The following is a 23,862-nucleotide window of genomic DNA, read 5'->3' as shown; positions in this document are numbered from 1 at the left end:
ATTCACCATTTTTCTGATATCATTAGTCATTTTATTTTTTTAAATAAAACATCATTCAACCACATGTAACACTTGGTATTTTATCTAGTCACGAAGGTCTTAAATAAATAAAACTTCTCAGTGCTAAATAGTTTTGAAGTTAGTCAGTAAAAATATAATGCTGTGATTTTGACATCACATAATTCATAAAACTGACAATAGCTTGACGTTTATTGAAAAGTTTTGCAAAATAAAGTGTATTAATAACTAAAAAAACTGAGAAATGTAGATATAGACGCATTCTACCATCGTTTAAGATCCTGTCAAATTAAAAACAGAGGACATTTTGAACACTACTATGTTCATGGCAGGGATGCTTTGGTGTCTTTTCAAACCTATCAGAACGGTATATATCCTAGTATACAGTTCATGATGGAGGTGGAAACTGGTCCCAATCCCAAGGTTTTCATCACTCTATTTATCGAAAACCCACCCATACCAATCGTTACTTGCATGCCAACTCTCATCGTTCCCCTACAAAAATTAATTCAGTCATTAATACGCTTGTCTCCAGATCAATACGCCTTTACAATGATGGAAGTAGACCCACTGAGCTCTCTAGTTTAAAACAAGCCCTCATCCAAAACGGTTACCACGAAAATCACCTCAATAGGAGCATCCACAGACATAAATCTCCCACTCAATCTCAACCCAAAAACTCACACCCTCATCATACGAAAGCTTTTCTTCCTTACATCAAAGGTGTCACTGACAAAATCGACAAAATTCTAATATACAGAGGAATAAAGACAATATTAACCCATCAACAAAGTCTCTTGTCCGCTCAATCAAAGACAACATTCCAAATGAACAACACGGAGTTGATGAAATTTCTTGTGCAGACTGTCCCCGGTCCTATATAGGCCAAACAAATCGTACAAACCAAAATAGGATTTATGAAAATTCCATTTCTGTTTGCAATTCTGACACGCAAGTCAACACCATCTTCACAGAGGTCACAAAATATTTTGAAACCTTCAAAACCATAGCCCTCATCCGCTTCTATAAACCAAGAATTATCCGAGAAGCCATAGAAATTGAAAAAGGGATAAATTGTCTTAATCAAAGAGATGATGGCATACGGTTACCTTCGACATGGAGACCTCTCATAAAGAAAATATCGTCCACTCCACCTACCAAACAAAATCCTACTTTCAGAAATGTTCGCGCCAACTCCCGCGCCAATCCCTTCGCCAATCACCAACCCCCACGCCAACTTCAAACCAAACCAGGTTACTATCGACGGTATAAATGAACCGTTCTCTGTTCCCAGTACCAGTAATGCATTGGTTAGTGATCATTGTAGTAGTGTCTGGGGGCTCGGGAGACTAGAACGAAGACTGTTGCGTTTAATTTTAACTCTTGTAATAGTATTAATCTTAGTTCTAGGTTTAATATATAATTTAACTAAAAATATATCAAAAAAGATGAAAAAACGTCGATATAAATATACAGGAAGCATACTTACCACTCATGATATTTTCTCTTATTATGTTAACATGCTTATCTCTATCTGGCCTCGTATGCTCGTGCCAAAAACCTACAACGTGGCCAAGTTCATGTACTATAATTCCAAATTTATCACAGTTTTTGCCTATACTAATCGCCTGACCTCCATTGCCTCTTTTGCCTACAAAAGAACAGCATCTAAAAAAGAGAAACATTTCTAAAAAATCAACATTTTTTTACTACGAACCAAAGTAGAACATAAGTGTAAATGCAACAAAAATGTGACTCTAATAGAATTGATAGTGAAGACTATCGAAAAGTTACGAACGACAAGCTCAGAACACCATAAAACATACTAACATCGCAGAAATATAAAAAAATATAAAAGAAGTAGCATAGACAGTAACAGAGACTGAAAATTTAAGCCTTAGACGAGCCGATTCAAATAGAGAAATTTACACACAGATAATTGAAATCTACCATCATGGAAGAAATTGACCCAAAAAAATCTCCTGGCTGCGACCTCCTAATGAAGGAAATCTTACAAAAACTACCCAGTAAGGGTACAAGTTGAACTCAACAGATATCACCTCTATTCTAAGACTTAGTTATTTTCCACAACAATAGAAAGTAGCGAAAGTCGTAATGGTGCCGAAGCCCGGAAACAAACATCATATAGGCAATCAGTCTACTGCCATCTAAAATATTTAAGAACTTGTTATTAAAAATACTTCAACCCACCCTGGAAAATAAAAAGATCATACCTGATTGCCAGTTTGATTTCAGTCGTAAACATACCACTAACCAACAGGTACATAGAATTTTAAAATAAATCGACAACGATTTAGAAAATAGATGATACTGTGCCGCATCCTTTCTGGATATCAGTCAGGTTTGCACACTGGCCTATTCTATAAAATCCAAAAGCATCTACCTCATAGACTCTTTGGTGTGCTGGAATCTTATCTAACTAACAGATACTTTCTAGTTAGACACCAAGAGGAATGCGCTGACTTTTACCTAGTTGAATCAGGCGTACCCCAAGGCAGTATTCTTTGACCTGTAGCAGGTCAAAGAGGAATGCGCTGACTTTTACCTAGTTGAATCAGGTGTACCCCAAGGCAGTATTCTTTGACCTGTAATCTACCTACTATACATCATGGATTTCCCAGCAACACACTCAACGACAGTAGGTACTTTCATGGATAATACTGTAATATTATCATCACATCACAATGCAGATGCTGCTAAGAAAACCTACAATATTGTCTCAACAAGATCGTACTTTGGCTGAACAAATAAAAATTAAAGCAAATGGAACCAAATCCACATAACCTTCACAATGAAAAGGGATACCTGCCCACCGGTCACAATGAATGGTATAAGGCTTCAATAAACCAATGACGTAAAGTATGCATTTAGATCGACGTATGACGTAGGTATCACATTATCTTCACAAAACGTAAATAATTGGGATTAAAACTGTACCAAATGTACTGGCTGATTGGTAGGAGATTCAGACTAAAAATACAAAATAAATTCCCAAGCTACAAATCAATCCTAAAGCCAGTATGAATATACAAAACTTGAGATCCTCCAACGATTTTAAAAAAGCCAGTGATCATGGTAATGTACTATTGTGTGAGTTATATGAACCCACAGCTGAAGAGCTTCGCTTAAAACGATTCAAATCAACGAACTTGAGTAATGGAATTAGTTAGATAATAATAATATGCTCAGTAATAGTACAGAAAACTAATATTAAAGGTATTTTCTCGCTGAAGAAAACTCCTACATGTCCCTAATAATATTCGTCAAAAAAGTTTGCTTATTGTTCTTATGCTAAAAACAGATTGCAAATAAAGTGGAGATTTATTTATAAAAGAAGACAGGGATTTGAGAAAAGATATATTAAAATAAAATAGAGTAGACCTGCTTACTCTTAGAAACAACCTAGGAAGAAAGAAAACTACGGAATCTTGCAAAATCTTGAGAAGACTGATATAAATCTAAAAAAGAAGTCAAAGGAAATATATATGATTCCACCTCTCTGGTTTTGTGTGGATTTTCTTTGGCCCACGTTCCAGCAGCTGTTTTTGCCTTTTTACTGATCTTCGGATATGCGTTTCTTATTTGACTCAGAGTCTGTTTCTGTCGGGACATTCTCTGGTTCAATATTTGGACTTTTTTTATGTACCATGCGTCCATCTGACACGACGGTGTTACACTTCGGGTGTTGCTGTTCAATTTATTTAAAAGAAAGAAAATAAAGCATTTGGCTCTTTAAAAATATAGTCCTATTTGGTAGTTTAAATTTTTTTCAGTATTTTTAAGTTTATTAATTTACAAAATTTCAAGCCTATTATTTATCCTACAGAGATACGTATTTAAAGAATCTTACCACAAAGCTGGAAGAAATCAAAAAATCTACAGAAAAACTTATTAAAACTGTAATCCTTCTTCCTTCTTAATAATAATTAAAAGCATTTTAAAAATACAAATAATTAATTATGAAACCAAGAGCTCCAAAACATTATTCTGGTTTCTTTCGTCAATAAGTTAAAATTGCAATATTTATCTAATCAGAAACAACTATCTACTAATGTTAGATTTATTTAGTTTAAAACATTAAAATACAATAATATAGGTATGTACATTGTTTTATGTACAGCAGATACATCTTGCAACTACTTGATAATGTCTACCACGTTTATTCTGAGACACGTGTTGGGATACAAGAGTGTTATTATGATAATTAGATGATATATTAACATAAACAATGTACATTTTTATTACTAAATAATGCAATAATGAGTTTGTGTGGTTTATAATAAAATTAATGGGAATATAATAAATTTATTAAAAAACTATTTATACCAGAGCCGTGGGACGTTATTGATCCACCAATATATATATATATATATATATATATATATATATATATATATATATATATATATATATATATATATATATATATATATATATGATATATTCAATCTCTTCGTCCACAGTTCATTTATATTGTCTAAAAGTCTGTTTCCTCCAATCTTTGCGACTTCAATAACGATGTCATCTTCTATCGGAGCTCTATTTCTTTTCATTTGATTCAGTCCATTCCTTATTTCGTCTGTTGATATATTAGGATCAATTCTGATCGTTAGTTGACTAATCTTCCTGTATTTTCTAACTTTTCTGTTAGTTTCTCATCATAGTTTTGTTTACGTTCTGTATATGTAATTCTGTAAAGAACTCTTGTACTACCTTTAGTAATAATTCATATCTGTTGGTGTTAATATTTACATCTTTATCCTTTAATTTCGTCATTTTTTTTGCCATTTGTTAATTTTCAGAGGCTCTTGTTATCTTCAGTGATATTCACTCACACAACACAAGAAATAAGAGACAGTTTGTAGTACCCTATCGACATTTAGAAATAAGAAGGAAGTCATCTACTGTCTCTGGTTTACTACTGTATAATCAACTTCCTCAAAAATTTTAAAACATTCATTCAACTACAGCTTTTAAAAACCAAGTCAAAGAGTACCTAGTGACCATGTGTCCTTATACATTAGGTGAATATTACCAGAGTGTAATAATTATATTATGATGTCCATATTGTACGTTTTATATGTATTTTAATGTTTTAAATATTTTTAGTGTATTGTTTTCATTTTTTTTGTAATGACTTTATAGTGATTTATATTATACTTTGTAATTATTTATAATTTATATTTATAATTTTAGTTTTGACTTGCTGTAAACCTTGTTGTAACTTACAGTCAAATAAAATATCTATCTATCTATCTATTCAATCGTTTCATGGTGTTTTTTGCTTCTATTACTTTGCATTTTTCTCCTCTCTTCCATTAATGTGCTTGAGGACTTTCCTCTATAGCTTCTATTATAATGCCATTCAGGGTGTTAACTAGTAAATAGTGAATGCATTCAAATGGGACTTGATATCAACACAGATAAGACCAAATTTATGATAGTATCAAGGAGTCCAATATAATGAACAACTAACTCTTGGTGGACAGTAAATAGAGAGAGTGACAAAATATAAATATCTGGGAGCTTACATCAACACAAAATTAGATCCAGACCAAGAGATCAGGGTACGAATAGAAATGGCAAGGGCAGCGTTCTTAAAATTCAAGCAATTGTTCTGTGACAAAAATCTGAATACTGCGCTAAGACTGAGGTTTATTGAATGTTACGTCTGGTCCCAACTATTGTACAGGGTAGAAACATGGACGTTAAAAGCGCAAATAGTTAAAAAGCTTGAAGCCTTTGAACTTTGGATATACCGGAGAATGTTAAGAATTCCATGGACTGCCAGGGTCACCAGTGAGGAAGTGCTGAGAAGGATGGGTCGAAACAAAAAATTGTTGAGAACAATAAAAGTACGCAAGACTGCATGCCTTGGACACATACTGAGGAATGATAAATATAGTCTTCTGCAGGTCATCATGCAGGGTAGAGTCGATGGCGAAAAGGGAATAGGTAGAAAGAGGAAGTCATGGCTGCGAAATATTCGAGACTGGACAAACATGACTGTATACGAGTTATTCCACGTTGCAAAAGATAGAGAAACTTTTAGAAATGTGGTCGCCAACATCCGTTAATGGGGACGGCATAGGAAGAAGAAGAAGGGTGTTAACATTTATGTCTGTATTCTTATTGCTTTCGAGAATACTGTTGATGTGTTCTTTAAATGCATTTATATTATTATACTCTGTCCAGGTAAATGTAGGCTTCTTTTGGATCAAGCTCTCTTGATCTTTCTCTTTCCTAAGTTCTATGTCTATCGAAGTTTTTACCATTCTGTGGTCGCTACCTGTTAAAAACTGGTTTAGGACTGTAACATTTCTATAGATTTATTTCTTGTCAGTGATCATAAAGTCGACTTCATTCCTAGTTTTTCCTATCCTCTGTTATTTTTTGTAGAAGTTAATCATTTGGATTAGATTTTTTTCTAGCAGGAAACTAAATAAAGTTTCACCACGCTCGTTCCTATTTTCCATCTGATTGGGAATTATTGGTCTTTATTGACCATTAATTTAGTAGTTTCTCGTCGTTGTCATCTGCATCTCTATGTCGTTGAACTTTAAAGCAGTTTGATCCGCCTTAAAGAAAGGTCGTGTCCGCTCCTCCACCTGAGGGGACTGAAAATTACCTGCACAGAATCCAATACTATTGTCATTAATTATCAAATTATTTTTTTATCATGCTCTTAAATATATTAAATAATAATATTAGCGTTGATGTTCATTTTTGTTTAATCGAAAGTTTTTAGTTGTATTTGAATTTCAAATTTACAAATCGCATATTTAATTCTAGTCTTGCCACCCAGTACAGTCGTTTAGTTATCTATTATAAAATATAAGTATGTGTTGATATGGGACTAATTCGACTAAAATATAATTAACATAAGTATTGAGGTCATGGCTGATCATAAAAATTTCGCAATCAGTCAGATCCAAAATGTCAAAAAACAGATTTATTTAAATTAACATAAAAGTTCAGTATGTAGAAATGTCAAGTTTTCAATGTTTTAATACCCTAAGGGTATTTCAAGAATTTAGAACTTTTTAATTTAGAACCTTTTAGGCTAATATTACTCACTCTTTTTGATTCAAAAGTCATACAAAAGAATCATTAAAGGGAAATATATTGGTAAACATTACTATTGAAGTAAAATTTTTCGATGATAGAATAGCTTTTCCTAAAGCTTTTGTCAGTTTAATATGTGAACATTCTCGCTTGGTATTCAAAAAATGGCCATTAGTAAATTGTAGATTTCAAAGAAGTTATTTAACTCCGTAGGACTTTCCACACTGTGACTTGAAAGATCATTTTTTCTCTATGTACCTAAACCTATTTTACTCTCGCCTACCTATACCCCAGTCGATGAAGAAAAAAAGCTGAAACAATCTTATACAGATATTTGAATGTTCTAATAGGTATATGAGGCGTAGTTGATGAAAAATCCGTAAGACCCTGATTTTTGAAACTGAAACTTGCAAATTAAAGAACATTTTAAGATCTACAATTTTTATGTATACCATTTTTGTCTAAACTGCATGAGAAACGTTCTATAGGCAAAAAAATGACTTTTTCACTTTTTAAGATTGTTTAAAACAAAAACAAAGCAAAATCAGCTGTACTTCTTCACGGATTTTTTATCAGCTACTCCTCATATAACTTTTAAAACCTTCAAATAATATCGGTGTAAGATTTTTACGTAAAATTAATGATTTTTCCAAGATAGACTGGTGTACTATATTCACGCTCATCCATTAGCCCTTTATCGGTCCTTGCTGAGCTTCATCGAGATTTTTCTGACTCAGCAGTTCCTCTAGTAAGGTAGTAAAGTACCGTCTGTAACGAGATTCAGTTCTATAACGGGTTCAGAGACCCGAGCTAGGAGCTGTTACCAGAACAGTACTCCGAATCGAACTAAAGTTCTCTGTCGTGGTTCATGGCGTAGGGCCATAAAATGGAACCAGTCATCATTAACTGTCGCAAAAACTTTGAAAAAACGTTGCTTTTAAGTAATAAAAGGAACGAAAATTGCAAAATATATTTGAATATTTTTAAAAAATTAATTTCTCAGCAGGTAAATAATTTAACTAGAAAATTAAAAACTACTTACCCACACGGCTTTTCTGTAAATATAATATAATTCTGGTGTTCATCTCTATTTCTCTCGACAAATTTGACACAAGTGAAATTTTCCCAGTGCCTCATTGCTTGTTTAAATAGAGCTTTATGAAGACCACTAAAATTTCCATCAATTTCATAGGGTATTACCCCGTAATCCCAAATTCTTTCTTTTCGTGCAGTTGCGGCTCTTACGATTCTGTAATGACGTTTTTCATAGCTGGCAGTGTTTTTTCTTTTTAAATCAAAATTTGGTTCAAACTCGTGAACTGGAGATTCTGTTAAATATTTATTGCTGTTAACATTTCTTCTCCTCCTAAAAAAAGTATCAAATGATATTTGAAGAGTTTTTTACATTTTTTAACAATAAAATGTGTCGGTTTTAGTGCAAGTTCCTCAAACAAATATTAATCAGCATTAATACTAGGGCTCAAAACTTTTGCTTTCCCAAAAAATACATAACTGCTCGTCAGAATTCCTAAATTTCATTTCTTTCTGAAGGCTGAACACTGTCGGCAATAAACTTCCTGAGGAGTACTCAGAAATGCATTACATTAATCCAAAGGACAGGATGATATTGGTTTTGAGTTATTTTCAATTCTCATTACAGAAAAACAGCTGTTTTATTTGAATTCCTCCTAAATAAAATATCCAAAACATACTGAAAAGATCGCCCAACAATATGAATTAACTACAAGAGAAAAATGACACTGTTTGGAATATATTTATTTTATAGTCAGAAATATATCTAGAAAAACAAAAGTACTTTCTTATTAAAAATACTTGTTTAAATATCCAAATAAAAAACGAAATTTTTAAAAATTTACAAATTATAAAGCTATAAAATTTCTTGGCCATCTACGAAAATGGAAGATAGTAATTGATAGAAGTTAATGAAGGGGACCGATAGATAACTTCTAAGTATTATTGAAATACGTAAAATAAGTTATTTATAATATATTTACAGAGAAGGGACATAAATACAACATTCTACCTCGAGTAATGAAGGAAACGATTTGAAAAATAATGGACATTTAAAGAGGAAAATACTCGTGGCTAAAAATATGACAGATTGGACATGGATGGATTCGCATCGACAAGTAAAACTGTGTAAAGATTTTTTTTATAGAAGGTCGACTGGAACTTTTGTAATAACTAAAAGATTAGAACGCGAAAATAATAGCAAAGTTGATTTATGTCTGTAGATTTATTATTAACCGGTGTTAACTTACCTTACGGGTATCACCCTTTCTTCTCCTATTGCTATATCACCTAAAAATGGACCTGAAACAAAAAAAAAACAATAAAGAAGTCATATTGCCCTCTAATACAGGAGTAAAAAAAAATTATAAAAAGAAAAACTATCTGGAGAGACAAGAATTCGCCTAAAAAATTGAAGTAAGCATATTAAAATTCACGACGAAAATCTGAATGAGCTAGAAGAGCTGAAACATCTATAACACTATCGGAGGTAAAAAAGAAAATTTACATGTAGTTTATGGTAAATAATGAAAATATTAAAGCTAGATTACTAATTTCACCAGTGGATAGACGAATAATATCTAACGTAAGCCCAACGATCACACATCAATTCTTGTAAATTTAGTAGAAAATATTGGATTAAAACTAGTGTTCCCAATAAACTTTCTAAGAATAAGTGCTACAAATCTTGAATACCAATACATAATTAAAGATGAACAGCTTTAGAAGACGGGTTTATATCGCACCTCTTAAAAAGATGCCTTTGATCGAAAAAATATGCAAAACAAAAATGAAGCGTATAAGTTTTTCATAGTTCATAAAAATACTTTTAGAATGAGTACTACAAAAAGTTATTTGCATGTAAACTGAGTAAGTTGCAGCTTGTTAAAGATGGACTCTTCAAATAGTTTAAGGAAAAAAGGGCAGTATAATTAACCTAATATCCATCAGAATCAAAATTATTCGTTTTTCTTCTACAATACATTTTGTTTTAGTGTTCTTCATTAGATCTAGGAGGTTGCCTGGTTTAAAATGCAATATTTTTGAAAAAAGTTATATTAAATTGTATAGTCTATTTTGAAAATTTCTAAAAAATGTTTTTTTTTAAATAACTTTAAATACGTAAAAAATGAAGAGTACAAAAATGTAGTTCGTGTTTTAATAAATATTTTCATTTTTATAAACTTCTGTACCGTAAAAAATGGAGATATCACCGATTAAAACATATGTCTTGGTGTGAACATCCTCTGTTTCGAGTACTTCAAACCTTAATTTTTCAAAACCGAACCGAACAGTATGTAGTTTGGCTTTCTAATGAACCTAGCCTTGCAGCCCTTAAAATTACCTTTTAAATAGCTATGCATACATAAAACTTGAAAGATAATTTTGGAGCATGTAAAATATACATACGAGGATAGATTGATATTAAACTAGCCTTTGATAAATGGCGCTTTGGTTTTTACAGCCGTCAAAAGTAGGCAAATTTTGTGTTTTAGGAGAAATGGAGATAGTCGAGTATCGTTCGGTGATTAAGTTCCTCCACAAAAAGAGTAAAACGAATGTGCAAATCAAAGTCGACCTGGACGAACTTTATGGTGATGTTGCACCTTCGTTAGCAACAGTAAAATTTTAGAAAGCTGAATTTGTTCGTGGTCGTACGAGTGTTTTTGATGATGAGCGTCCCGGGAGGCCAAATGAAGTCACCACGCCGGAAATGATCAACAAAGTCCATGACATGATTATGGCAGATCGTCGAATTAAGCTCCGCGAGTTAATAGAGGTCCTAAACATTTCCTACGAACACGTACACAACATCATTCACCATCATTTGGACATGAAAAAGCTATCTGCGCGATGGGTGCCGCGCTTGCTGATAATCGATCAAATGCAAAAACGTGTGACCACTTCGGAGACGCTTTTGGCGATGATACGGCGTGATCCGAAGGATTTTTTTCGCCGATTTATCACGTTTGATGAAACCTGTTTGCATTATTACACATCATCATCATCATCATCAACTAGCCTCTAACGTCCACTGCTGAACATAGGCCTCTCGCATGCTTTTCCACTTAGTCCGATTTTGCGCCATCTGAATCCAATTTATAGTCACTCTTTTTATGTCATCTGTCCATCTCGTTGGGGGTCGACCTCTATTTCTGTTAGCTTGTATTCGGGGTCTCCATTCCAAAATTCTTTTTGTCCACCGGTCATCAACTGATCTTGCTACATGATCTGCCCAGTTCCACTTTAGTGTTGTTATCCTTTCAATAACGTCTGCTACTCCTGATCTTTTGCGTATAGTAGCATTGGGTATTCTATCACGTAGAGAAATCCCTAACATTATTCTCTCCATTGCCCTTTCCGCAACTTGTAGTTTACTCACTGTTGTTCTTGTGAGTGTTAGGGTTTCTGACCCGTAGGTCATCACTGGCAAAATACACTGATTAAATACTTTTCTTTTCAGACACATTGGAGTCTTAGACCTAAAAATATCCTTCATCTTTCGCATTATTACACAACGGAAACCAAAGAACAGTCGAAGCAGTGGCGCAAACGTGGCGAAGGGCCGCCGAAGAAGGCAAAGAGTGCACATTCGGCCGGCAAAGTGATGGCGACTGTTTTCTGGGATGCGAAGGGCATCATCCACATCGAATACTTGGAAAAAGGGAAAACAATCAGTGGTGAGTACTACGCAGATCGATTCGATGCCGAATTGCGTCGAAAATGCCCCGGTTTGAAACGCAAAAAAGTGCTCTTTCACCAAGACAATGTACCGTATTCCCCAGATCTTACCGCCAGCGATTTGTTCCTGTTTCCAAACCTAAAAAAATGGCTCGGAGGACGCCGTTTCGCAACAAAAGATGAAGTCGTCGCTGAAACTTCGGCCTATTTTGAAGAGCTCGAGCAAAAGTACTATTCGGATGGGATAAAAAAAATTGGAACATCGTCATACTAAGTGTATCGAGCTAAAAGGGGACTATGTTGAGAAATAAATCGATTTAATTCCAAAAAACTTATTTTTTCTATCAAAGGCTCGTTTTATATCAATCCACCCTCGTATTTTGGAGCTGTCATGTATCTAAAGTACGCATAATAGTTTTGCAGATGAATATTTCGGTAACAACAAATAATAATGAATGCTTCGTACTGTTATTAGCATAGAGGTAGTTTCTAAGGGTTAAAAAAGGTGCAACCAAAGAAATAATGCTTGATAAGCAAAGAACAAATTTTTATTTATTTAAATACATTTATTTAAAATTTAAAATTTAGAATTTTAATGTGTATAAAACTATTTTTAACGTTGTAGTCGTCTTTAGGGGTGATTTTTAAAGGTTGAAGAGTTTAAACTAAAGAAATATCGTTTCATAACCGAGGAATAAATTTTTACTTATCTACATAGAAAATTAAAATATCAAACAAATATTTTTTGCATAAATGGTGCTTTCTAGGGGTTAAAAACTTGCAACCAATAAAGTATCATTTCACGAGCAATGAATTAATTGTTATTGATTTTATTTCGTAAGTTAAACATTTTACATCGCAAAAAAATATTTTTTAACGTAATTTACGTCAGAAACGGTGGTTTATAAGGGTTGAAAGTTTGTATTAAAGTACAAATTATTATTTTACTTAATGCAATCATATTTTATTGCATAAAACCTTTAAAATAGTTGTTTTCCTATGTTTTACACTTAGTGTAGTGAACAGTTTTAACTCCTTAAAAACAAAAAGCACACTTCGCTCATATATATTTTTTGCAAAGGAGGGCAAGACAAGCTTAAATCCAAATGTACACCTAAATCTATGCAGTCCGAAAGATTTGTGATGTAAGGTCCTATTTTCCGCCCGAGTTACTGGACCACATGTATTCCAATTCCCTTTCGAGAATAAGTCAAGCTTCCAACAATCCGCTAATTCTGATATCGAACCCAAGATACTTTCATCAACTCGCAAATCTTCCTACTACAGATAAAAATTCTAAATCAAAACGCCTCTAACTTAACAAAACGAACAGTTGAAGATATGTCTTCTGCTATCGCAAAAAAGTCCTTTCGTAAAATGAAAAAACCCAAGAATCACGTCAATAAATTGGATTATTATTACAATGATCTGAACAACTTGAAGTGATTCTCTTCCGACATATCAATCCTAAAATCAAGAAAACTAAAATAAATAATTCAAAGTTATTAACTGTCTACTATGGCCGTATTGCTCTCTTCGAACAGAATTGTACTAGGATTTTAGTCTTTTTTATGTTTATGGATATATCTATTTGTTTAGCATGTGATTTGCTTTAGTTCTGATCATGATAATTATGTCATCTGCATATACTGCCAGTTGGAATGATTTATTGATCTTTCTATCGAATATTGAAGTTTCTATCTTCTTATATTTTCAATCTATATTCAATCTATATAGTGAAGTTTCTATCTTCTTATATTTTTCTAACTACGTATTCCACTGATAAATTAAACAATGTTGATGCCAGCCGATCACCCTGTTTTAATCCTTGTGTTTTTTTCAAATGGGTCTGTCATTTCATGTTTTATCTATATCTGAGCCACTGTGTTCATCATCGTCATTCGCATGAGCCCAACTAGTTTGGTCGATATTTTACCGGTATTGAGTCATATGCTTGTTTAAAGTCGACAAAAATATTATAGACTTCTATGTCATGTTCCCAGGCTTTGCTTAAAACCTGCGTAACCGTGAATATGGTTGATCTTCCTCATCCTCCTGATATTCTTCAATGGTCTTCTCTGCGAGGGGTTGTAGTCTATGGTTAGGTATACCGGTAAATATTTTATATCCACAACATAGCAAGGAGATTCCTGTATACTTTTGACAGACTTTATCGTCCTTTTTATGTATTGGGCAGATAATACTCTTATTCCACTCTTTTTGACAGTTTGTCCATATTCTGTGTATGACCTCATATATCCTTTTCGTTATTTCCTTTCCTCCCAACTTAACAATTTGTAGGTATTCCATCACATCCAAAGGCCTTGTTATTTTTCTGCAGTTTGATTGCTCCTTCAACCTCTTCTATCTTTAGCGGCTCTGCTATATCAGTCTCTTCATTTCCCGCTTCTTCTAATAGTTCATTTTCTGTGTGTTCTAGATCATCATAGTAAGAGGTTTCGGTTAGCAGGTTTGCAAAATATGTTTTCCAAGTTTCTTTAATTTCTCTTTGTGTTAAGAGAGAGAAAAAAAATACTACTTACGAAATGCAAAGAAGAAATCTACATATTCATAAAGTAAAAAAAAATAAAAAGAAGAACCAAGTTAAAAAGTTAGCAAAGCAATAGAACAAACGAAGAATATAAAATGTTTACAAAAACAGCTAAGAAAATAAAGATTAAAAGTATAACCAATTAAAATAGAATAGAAAGAAATGACAAAGAAATTTAAAAAGTCGGAAAATCCTAAGATAGTTATAAATAGAATTAAAAAATGTCAGCTTGGACCTACAACCGAAATCCGTAAACGTGAAACAACGAAAATCGCTGAAAGAAACGAAGAATAAAAAATTACCAGAAAAAGATGGCATAATCGTGAAGACATTGAATGAAGTATGGAAGAAAGAATGCTAGCTTGGCATCATAGATATGGATGTTTATCAAGGACAATATAGAGAAAACAACAATAACAACGATCTACAGAAAAACAAATGCTGAATATCAAACTAGCAGAATTAGTAATAAACCTAAATTAAAAGATTTCTCCACTCAAATTTTATATATATGTAAACTATCTAGCTTTTATTACTGTTAATTGTGTTATTTTTATTGTTGTTTGCTTAGTTGTGTCGATATAAATTGTTTAAGTATTTTTTTATATCTCACTGTAGGTATTTAGCTACTAAAAAAATGCCTGGGAATAATTAGAATGAGATGAATTTAAATTTATGTATATCCCACGTCATTATATGGAAGGTATGTTGATCCGATGATTATCCTCTTCATACTCTTCCTCCCTATTCTGAGCTGTATTTGGGCGTTTGTTCATAGTTGGCTCTTAGCTATTGAAACATGACTACAGAATTTTCACGGTTTAAAAACAATAATCACGATTTGAATCAAGAAAGCTTTGAGAAAAGAATTTGAGAATTTTTGAGATCTGATCTATCAGGGTGATAATCTGCGCATTGATACATGGATGAGGAAATGGAGAGCCTGGAGGCGGGGGAAAATGTGAAGGAATTGTGGAAAAACTGTAAGAACTTAAGAACTGAGAAGGAAACGAAAATATTGGGGAAAACCAAACCAGTTAAAAAAACGAATAGTTTGACAAGGAGTGCCAAGAAGCAACAGATAAGAAAATAGATTATATCTAAAGACAAATCAAGCTGGATTCACAAGAAAAGCAAAGAAGGAATATCGAACTCTAAGAAGAGAAGAAAAAAAGACAATTTAAGGAAAAGTAGTAAGGAAGCATCGAAGTACCAAGAAATCAAAACGAAACTCGAAAGTTCTACAGAAATCTAAACAAAATGAGCAAAGAGTTTAAGCCAACTCTGTAAGGATGAAGAGTGAAATATTCTAAGTAATACGGCCTCAATTTTGAACAGATGGGTTGAATTTTTCGACGCAAAATTGAATGGCCATCCTATCGAAGAAGATAACACCCTAGCAGATCGAGTTGGTTGGAATCTATTCAACCCAAACGAAAGACCCAAACCATTAAGAAGCTTTAAGGTAGTAAATTTTTAGGAACTGATCAAATTTGCAGCGGACTCTATAAGAATGGTGGCGACGCCCTGCTAGAGACACTGCATAATCTTTTACTTCTTGTCTGGCAAAATAAGACCATACCCTGTGAATGATCTCAAGGCGTAATATAAAGGTCTATTACATAAAAAAGTGACTAGCTCCAGTGTGACAACTACAGACGTTGTACAACCCTGTTAACAACTGCTTACAAAATCCTAGCAAATATTCTTTACGAAAGGCTACAGTAAGTTTACACAGTGGGCATAGATGGAAAATACCAGACCGGATTCACTCCAGAAAACTCAATAATTGACCAGATTCATTCAATAAGATAGATCCTCGAAAAAACTTTAGAATTTAACATTGAAACCCATCACCTCTCCGTCGACTTCAAGGCCGCATACGACAGTGTCCAGAGAACAGTACTATACCAATCAATGTGTAAGTTTAGTCTACCGGAAAAAGAAGCAAAGGCCGATTGCGAATTAGGTGATTAAATGGAGTTGAGACCAACTTAATGATACTAAAAATTAGAAGATGGCAACACGTCGCCAGAAACCGAACAGAATCTTAGAGCAGGCCAGGATCCTAGGATTGTCGAGCCAAAGATGATAATGATGATTATCTGTCAGGGTAATTAATCTCCACTTTTTCTACTCCAATGAGATAATCCTTTCTCAAATTTTTATCTCAAAATTTGATTTATAAAATCATAAATTTCTATATAAAAAATTTTATTGCAGTGTTAATCTTTGTAGGTATTACGGTTAATCATCTGACCACTCTGACCTTAATCTAAGGTTATCAGTCCTTAATTACTCTAGATTTAAAATTGTTGACATTGATAATATGGTGACGTCGATAAGAGAAATTTTGATGTTCAGATTTTTACTAGTTTATCAATTTTTTAATTAAACACAAAATAAAACATGCTGTATTTTAAACTGTCCAAGCTTACAACATTTTTGAGAACTGCCCTTGGACCATTGTTGGACAAGAAACACAAATTTAACACAGATTTAAATTTAGAATGTAATCATTTTCGCTAAGAATCTAGTACTTAGTACTTTTAAAATGCTGTACAAAATTAGGTTAACACTTTTTAAGGAAATAAACTTTTTAAGAAATATGTTACAAAAATAAATTCGATCAATTTTATGTAGTATAAGTTAACTAAACATATTCATAAAATCTGAATAGTATTAAAACGTCTTAAGTTATCATTAATAAGGAGTTAATAAATACCTAAGGCAAAGTAAAAAATTTGTTAGTTAAGGTAAGTGATCTCCTCCAACATGAATTGTTGCGGTACAAATTCGTGACATTCTTCTTATAAACCTTTGGATATTCTTCTGCACTATGTTTTTTTTTTAAATATTCCAAAAGAACATTTATGAGTTGTGGTGTATGGTATAGTAGGACGATTGCGAATGCGCCATATATCAATGTTCAATGGGAATTATATATTTTTGCGGTAGCCTTTATGACCATCCTGAGATTTAAAGCAAACAATACTTGAAGGCCGAATTATGTATTGAATAACCACACAAATACTACTGGGAGTATACTTGAGGAATCCATCTTTATGATGAATTCAGATATGATGACTGAGAAGATTAACACAATTATACCATCTAGACAACAAAAAATACCAAATATTAATGGAGACTTAATATGGTCCACTGATGGATCTAAAACTGTCCTTGGTACTGGATCAGCAGTCTTTGGGCAGACATGTAATGGCAAAAATAACATACAACGCAATCGAGAAAGTAGCTTCATTGCATCAAAGATCTATGTTCTACAAACTGTAAAAAGTGCTATGCTCTCGCAAACTAAATATACATTTACGAGCTCAGTGGATTACTCAGATGTCACGTGTTTTCGAAAACAGTGTTCACATTGTTGTATGGTGTTTTAGTAATGGACGATGATAGAAACTCATACAACGAACACTGAAGTTCTCCAAAGAATGGGAAAAAAAAGGATATAGAACCCTGAGTGTAAGAAGTAGAAAATCTGGAATAACCTAGCTAGCGATATACGGCGAATTTACATACATTAAAACAAAATTCATCTAGGAAGTTATTGACATACTTTTGAGCGTCAAGGTTACGCTTGTCTAAACTAATAGGCCATTTTCCTTATAGGTTTAATACCCAAACTATTACAGATTCATCACCAAATCGTCTGACTTTCTTAATGGCAGCAGGTAGGTATCGTTCACCTGGACATATTGACACACAAAGATTATCATTATAACGAGCTAAACGAAATGTATAGGTCTACAATGCTCACGGTGGAATTTAGCGTATTTTATTGCAAATCACAGCTCCGTTATTATAAGCCTATTAGAATTACTTAAATGTACCTATATATATTTGCGTATCATTTTTCCCAAAAAGAGTTATTACCTTCAAAAAATGTTTCGTTACTTTTGGGTAACACTGATTAAATTGTACAAGTTGCACACTTTGTTTTTCGATCACAGTCCATATCTAACAATGTCAAAGGAAAGAAATGTTGATGTAAGCTGTACATAACACTTGTAAAACCATTTTTATCATCAATCAGTACTAAGAGATACGGCTACGCTACTGAATAGTAGCGAAAAGATTATTTTTATTATTATCATATTACTTCTTAGCGCACATGAATGCGAAAAGAGTTCATTTCAACAATAAAAGAAATTATTTATAACATGTTTTTAATAAGCGATGGTATTAAGCAAACATTAGTGATAAATGATTTCTTTCATTACGGTTCAAATCAGGAAAGAACGACTAAGGATCGAGAGTTTTTTTAAACAAAAGTAAAACTGTAACGATAACTGAAAAACAATCGAACTCTATATACCGATAATAATATATCAAATTTTAAAAAATAATACAGAATTTCACAAACGAAGCTAAACTGAGAGGACTGGAAATAAATGAAAATAAAACAAAATATATGAACGTAAGTAAGAAAAAGAAGACACAAATGACAGAACTGAAAATAGATGCACACAGTTTCGACGTGCTTGAAACATTCAAATATTTGGGAGCACTAGTCAACAGAAGAAATGAAAGTGTAGATATAAAAAGAAGAATTCAAGCAGGAAATACAGCGTTTTATAGAAATAAAAAATGTTTAGAGATAAGAAGATAAGCCAAAATACAAAATGAAAATCTACAAAACGGCCATAAGATTAATAGTAGTATATGCTGCAGAAACATTTACGTTAACAGCAAGAGAAGAAAAGCAATTTAAAGTTTTTGAGAGGAATATTATCAAAAAAATACTGGGATCAAAGAGGGATAACGAAGAGGATGAAAGACAATGCGTGAACCACGAAATACAAGAATGGATGGGTCAAGAGAACATAGTTAGAGCAATAAAAGCACAAAGAATTAGATGGTATGGACACATAATGAGAAGAGGGAAGAGCAATCCGTTAAGAGTTATAACGGAATGGATACCACCAGGTAAAAGAACCAGAGTCAAACCTAAACTAAGATGGAGACAACAAATGGAACAAGACTTAAGGAGTATGGAAATTAGAAATATAGAAAGGACAATCAAAGAGATAAAAGAATGGAGAAAAGTAGTGGAAACAGCGAAGTCACACCAGAAACTGTAAAACCAAACCCAGAATAGAATGATCCCCCACAAAAAAAGATCTTTAAGTGAAAACAGCTACAGCTTCTTCGGGGGCGTATAGCTTATATATATATATATATATATATATATATATATATATATATATATATATATATATATATATATGTGTGTGTGTGTGTGTGTGTAAGATGTATTAAATGTCTGTAAAAAACTTACATCGGTCAAACTGGTAGACATTTTGACAAACGGATAGCAGCATAAAAATGCTTTCAATAATAAAAACAGATTCTGCGTACACATTTCACCTTTTAGACCATAATCATTCTTTTTATGTCCGAAAAATAGATTACTTGAGGAGGCACTCTGTCGAAACAGCTGTAGTGATTAATAAATTATAATAAATTTTGTTGAAGTTTTGAAAACAAAACAAAAATTCAGTATTTTGTTGTTAGATAAAATGAATTTTCATCAGGTAAACGTCAAATCCATCACTTATTTAAATGTATAAGAACATTTCATCTATGTATCAACCTATTATCTAATGATATGTATATAGATCTCTCCCATTCATCTTCGATTACCCTTGCCTTTCATCTGTCTCTTTTTGCAGTTTCCATAATGTCTTCATTCCATCTCATTTGCGGTCGCCTTTTTGATCTTTTTGCAGTATATATGATATCTAGCGTCCAATATCTATCTTCCATCTTCCATTTTCATATCTTTTGTTATTTCCAGCACATCTCCGTTTTAGTTTTAGTTTAGCTTTTTATTTGTGTATTTTTCTTTCTGTAGTGTAATGATATTTCCAAAATTGTTTTATGGCATATTGAATTTTCTTTATTCAGTTGTTACTGGTACGTGTCCATGCCTGGTCCCATATGTTAGAAGATATAAGACAAGCATTGAATACCTCCGATTTTAATTTTAACTATTTTTTAAGTTCTTAATGGTATACGGAATTCTTTCAAATGCCGCTCATTCCATTCTTATTCTTCTATCTATTTCTTTGCTTTTGTTATTTCTATCGTCTTGATAGCGTGTTCTAACTAAATATATTCTTAGCCATTTCTATATTTGTTATAGAACTAGCGATACTTTTTTCTTTCTTTAGGTTCATCTTAAGTCCTTTTAAAGATTCCTTCAATATCTCAATCCATCCCACGCCAAGAAAGTGTATAAATACCATCATTCATTGCAAAAATTTAAGGTATAGTTTAGTGAATATCCCTCGTAAAAATCCTGTTCTCTTACTTCTGAGCCTCGGCCGTTAATGACTTCATTTTATCGAACCCTTGCAAAGAAATCACGATCTACGACGTAGCAAGTTTGAGAGCCCAGCCATATATATGATATCATTTACTCCCATTAATAACACAAAAGCTTTCGAAAATGCCGGAATCTGGCCAGTAAAAGTCTTAATTTTGATGATTCTGGTTTTGTTGAAGTGCTCGCTTATGAATCTTCTACAAGTTTTTTATTCCACAAGATTTTGAAATAAATATTACGAACTATCCAGCTCTTAGTCATACCCCCGACATGCCTTTAGAGGGGGCTAACGTTCTGAAAGGTATTACGGATTTAATGCAAAAGGTGCTGACAAATGTTTTTATCGAAGCTTCGTACCTGAGAGTAACACAATCTCCTAAATCGGCAAAATTAGAAGATATTCGACCATTTCCTAAGTTACAACCAAAACAGGACAACAAATGGCGTAGAAAAAAAAGGAAGTCATGGATTTATACTAGTACACCAGAAAAGAATGGAGTAGAAGCTAGGTGAAGAGAAAGAAATGAATAATCAACGAGTCAATGTTGTAAAAAGGAAAGTTAACGACAGTGAAAAATTAAAACCTGCACAAAAGAAGGTTCTTCTTCTTATTGCGCCGTCTCCTTTCGAAGGTTGGCGATCCCAGTGGCAATTGTAGCTTTGGAAACTGCTGCACGAAAGATTTCTGTGGATGTGAGGTTAAACCATCTCCTAAGGTCTTTCAACCACGAGCTCTGGCGTCTTTCAACTGATCTTTTGGCCTGCACTTTACCTTCCAATATGATTTGAAGTAATTCATATCTTTCACCTCAACACATGACCCAAGTATTGTACTTTTCTCTCTTTGATTGTGCTGGGTAATTCTTTTTGTTTACTCATGCGCCCTAGTACCTCACCATTGCTAACGTTTTGTATCCATGGAATTCTCAGCATCGGTCTGTATATATGCATTTCAAAGACATATATTCTTTTTTATGTTTTAGAGTCCATTGTCCAACTTTCACAGCCATACAGCAAAACAGAGAAAACGTAACATGTGATCATTCGAATTCTGAGCTGATGTTTGCTCCCAAATATTTTATGGAAGTTACCTGTTCTATTATTTGCCCCTTGGGATACAAATGTACATTTGTTGATATCTGTTTAAATGTAAACCGAACATTTTGCTATGACGAACTACCGCATTTATTATATTTTGTAGTTCTTGTGCGTTGCTTGCTATTAGGATGGTATCATCAGCGTACCTGATGTTGTCTATGCTGGTTCCATTAATCTTGATTCCACCTTGAACCTCGTCTAATGCTTTTCTGAATATAGATTCCGAATATAGATTAAATAATAGCGGTGATAAGACGCAACCTTGTCGCACTCCTCGTCGTATTCGTATATCTTCGGATGTTGTGTGCTCTATTTCAATTTTTGCCGTTTGGTGCCAATATAGTTCTGAGATAATTCGTCTTGTTCGACAATTTCAGTTATTCTCAGAATTTCAATCATCTTTTGATGGTTAACGCAGTCAAAAGAAGGTTAAGAAAGACAAAAAAAATCATTACTTACTCTAGTTCCTCAGAATTTGGCATGTGATAAGATTGTGACGTAGATCTGCACAGTGATCAGGAGAAAAAAATGGCCTTTTAGATAGTAAGGAGCTTGAATTGTCCAAATGGCCCCACAGCTACATATACAAATCTATCCCGTGTTGGGACAAATCCACTGTTAAAAAAAAATTTACTTTTTTCGTTATATACATATTAAAATTTTCTTGTTTAATTTTCTTCCATTATTAAAAGGCTTTTTTAATTCCTTTTTACTAATTTATTATGCGGTATTTGTGTCCATCATGACCGTTTACATGAAATTATACTATTCCTACACGAAGTTTTATCGTAACTAACTGATTAGAAAACCATTTTATTAGAATTGATAAAGTGTGAGAATTCTACGAGAAATTGAGACTCATTTATTAAATATCTTTTTCAAAGAACCATTAAGTATTTTTGTTAAGAAAGCTCCTATCTATCGGTGTATTACAATTGACAATATCACATCTGAATTGTGTTTATTGATATAATTATCTTTAATATCCCATTTAAGTAATGTAACAAATCTTTTATATCCACTTCCTTACACTAACAGCTTATGAAAGGTCGGCCAAATTTGTTTATTTGTTTCCTCCGTTAGACATTCGGTTACTTATCTAATGTCAATTTCATAGATGTACTATGGGGATTTAGAGGTTTATAAATAATATTTCATCTATGGTCGAGTTTCTCCCATATTTTGAAGGCCTATAATATAAATACCGACGTTGACGTTATAGCATTTCTTGGGAATTAGGTCACTAGGTAGGTACAACTATTCAATTTAGTTACCTTCGGAAAAATATGGCATTTATTACTAGATGTTGCCATTATAAGCACAATTAATAATTCATAATCAAAATTTATAAAAAAAGTTGGATATTTCGACTTACATTATTCAATAAATACTTTGAAAAAAATGTTAAGAAAAACAGGACCAGAAGAATTACACGAATGTGTACCATGAAAAATAAAAACTTAAAAATAATGATATAAATATGCCATACCGCATTTTGAGCCTACATCTTTCACTGCATATATTTTTGAAATCTACAATCTATAACATGACTTGGATATGAAATATATCCGAATAATAAAGAATTTAAATAACGAGAGTAAAACAAAAAAAGAAGTATGAGCTCTGAAATATGTTTAGTGTCATAAAGAAAATCAAACGGGATGGTAATGGGAGAATATTCATGTAGACTGCTGTCGGAGGGCCAAAAGAATAACGACACCCAATATAAAGGCATACTGCATCGTGTCCAAACTTGCATGTCAGTTGTGTATATAAAAACAACTAACGTGAATGGTCTATTGGAGGTATTTGACCATAACTCTCGCCATACTATGTCTCATATCTGCACTGAGAGCTCTGTAGGTATGGAACATTATTATTTCCATATTTGCGGATGGACCAATCAACAAAAATTTAAATTTATAGGGGACTCTTATGCCACAAACTACTAAGTAAAGAACTATATCTACCACATGAACTCCCAACAAGAAAATAAAAAAGGAACAGAGCTGCAACTTTCTAACAAAAGATTGTGGTGGTGGAAGTT

At 33.0% G+C, this 23,862-nt stretch overlaps 1 protein-coding gene across 2 annotated transcripts in view; it reads right to left on the bottom strand.

The window, feature by feature from the left end:
• The window catches only part of LOC140451832 (protein tolkin-like), a 65,738-nt gene that overhangs the window by 21,656 nt on the left and 20,220 nt on the right, over nt 1-23,862 (bottom strand). For both annotated transcript variants that reach the window (XM_072545731.1, XM_072545730.1), the window contains 3 exons: nt 9,387-9,438; nt 8,147-8,470; nt 1,508-1,686 (listed from right to left, as the gene is read on the bottom strand). In XM_072545731.1, the coding sequence (XP_072401832.1) occupies nt 1,508-1,686; nt 8,147-8,470; nt 9,387-9,438 (555 nt within the window). The remainder of the gene's footprint in view (nt 1-1,507; nt 1,687-8,146; nt 8,471-9,386; nt 9,439-23,862) is intronic.

This window comes from Diabrotica undecimpunctata, chromosome 10 (assembly GCF_040954645.1).
Source record: "Diabrotica undecimpunctata isolate CICGRU chromosome 10, icDiaUnde3, whole genome shotgun sequence".
Classification (NCBI taxonomy): Eukaryota; Metazoa; Arthropoda; class Insecta; order Coleoptera; family Chrysomelidae; genus Diabrotica; species Diabrotica undecimpunctata.
Note: the sequence above shows the minus strand (reverse complement) of the source record. Positions and strands in the feature narration are given on the sequence as shown.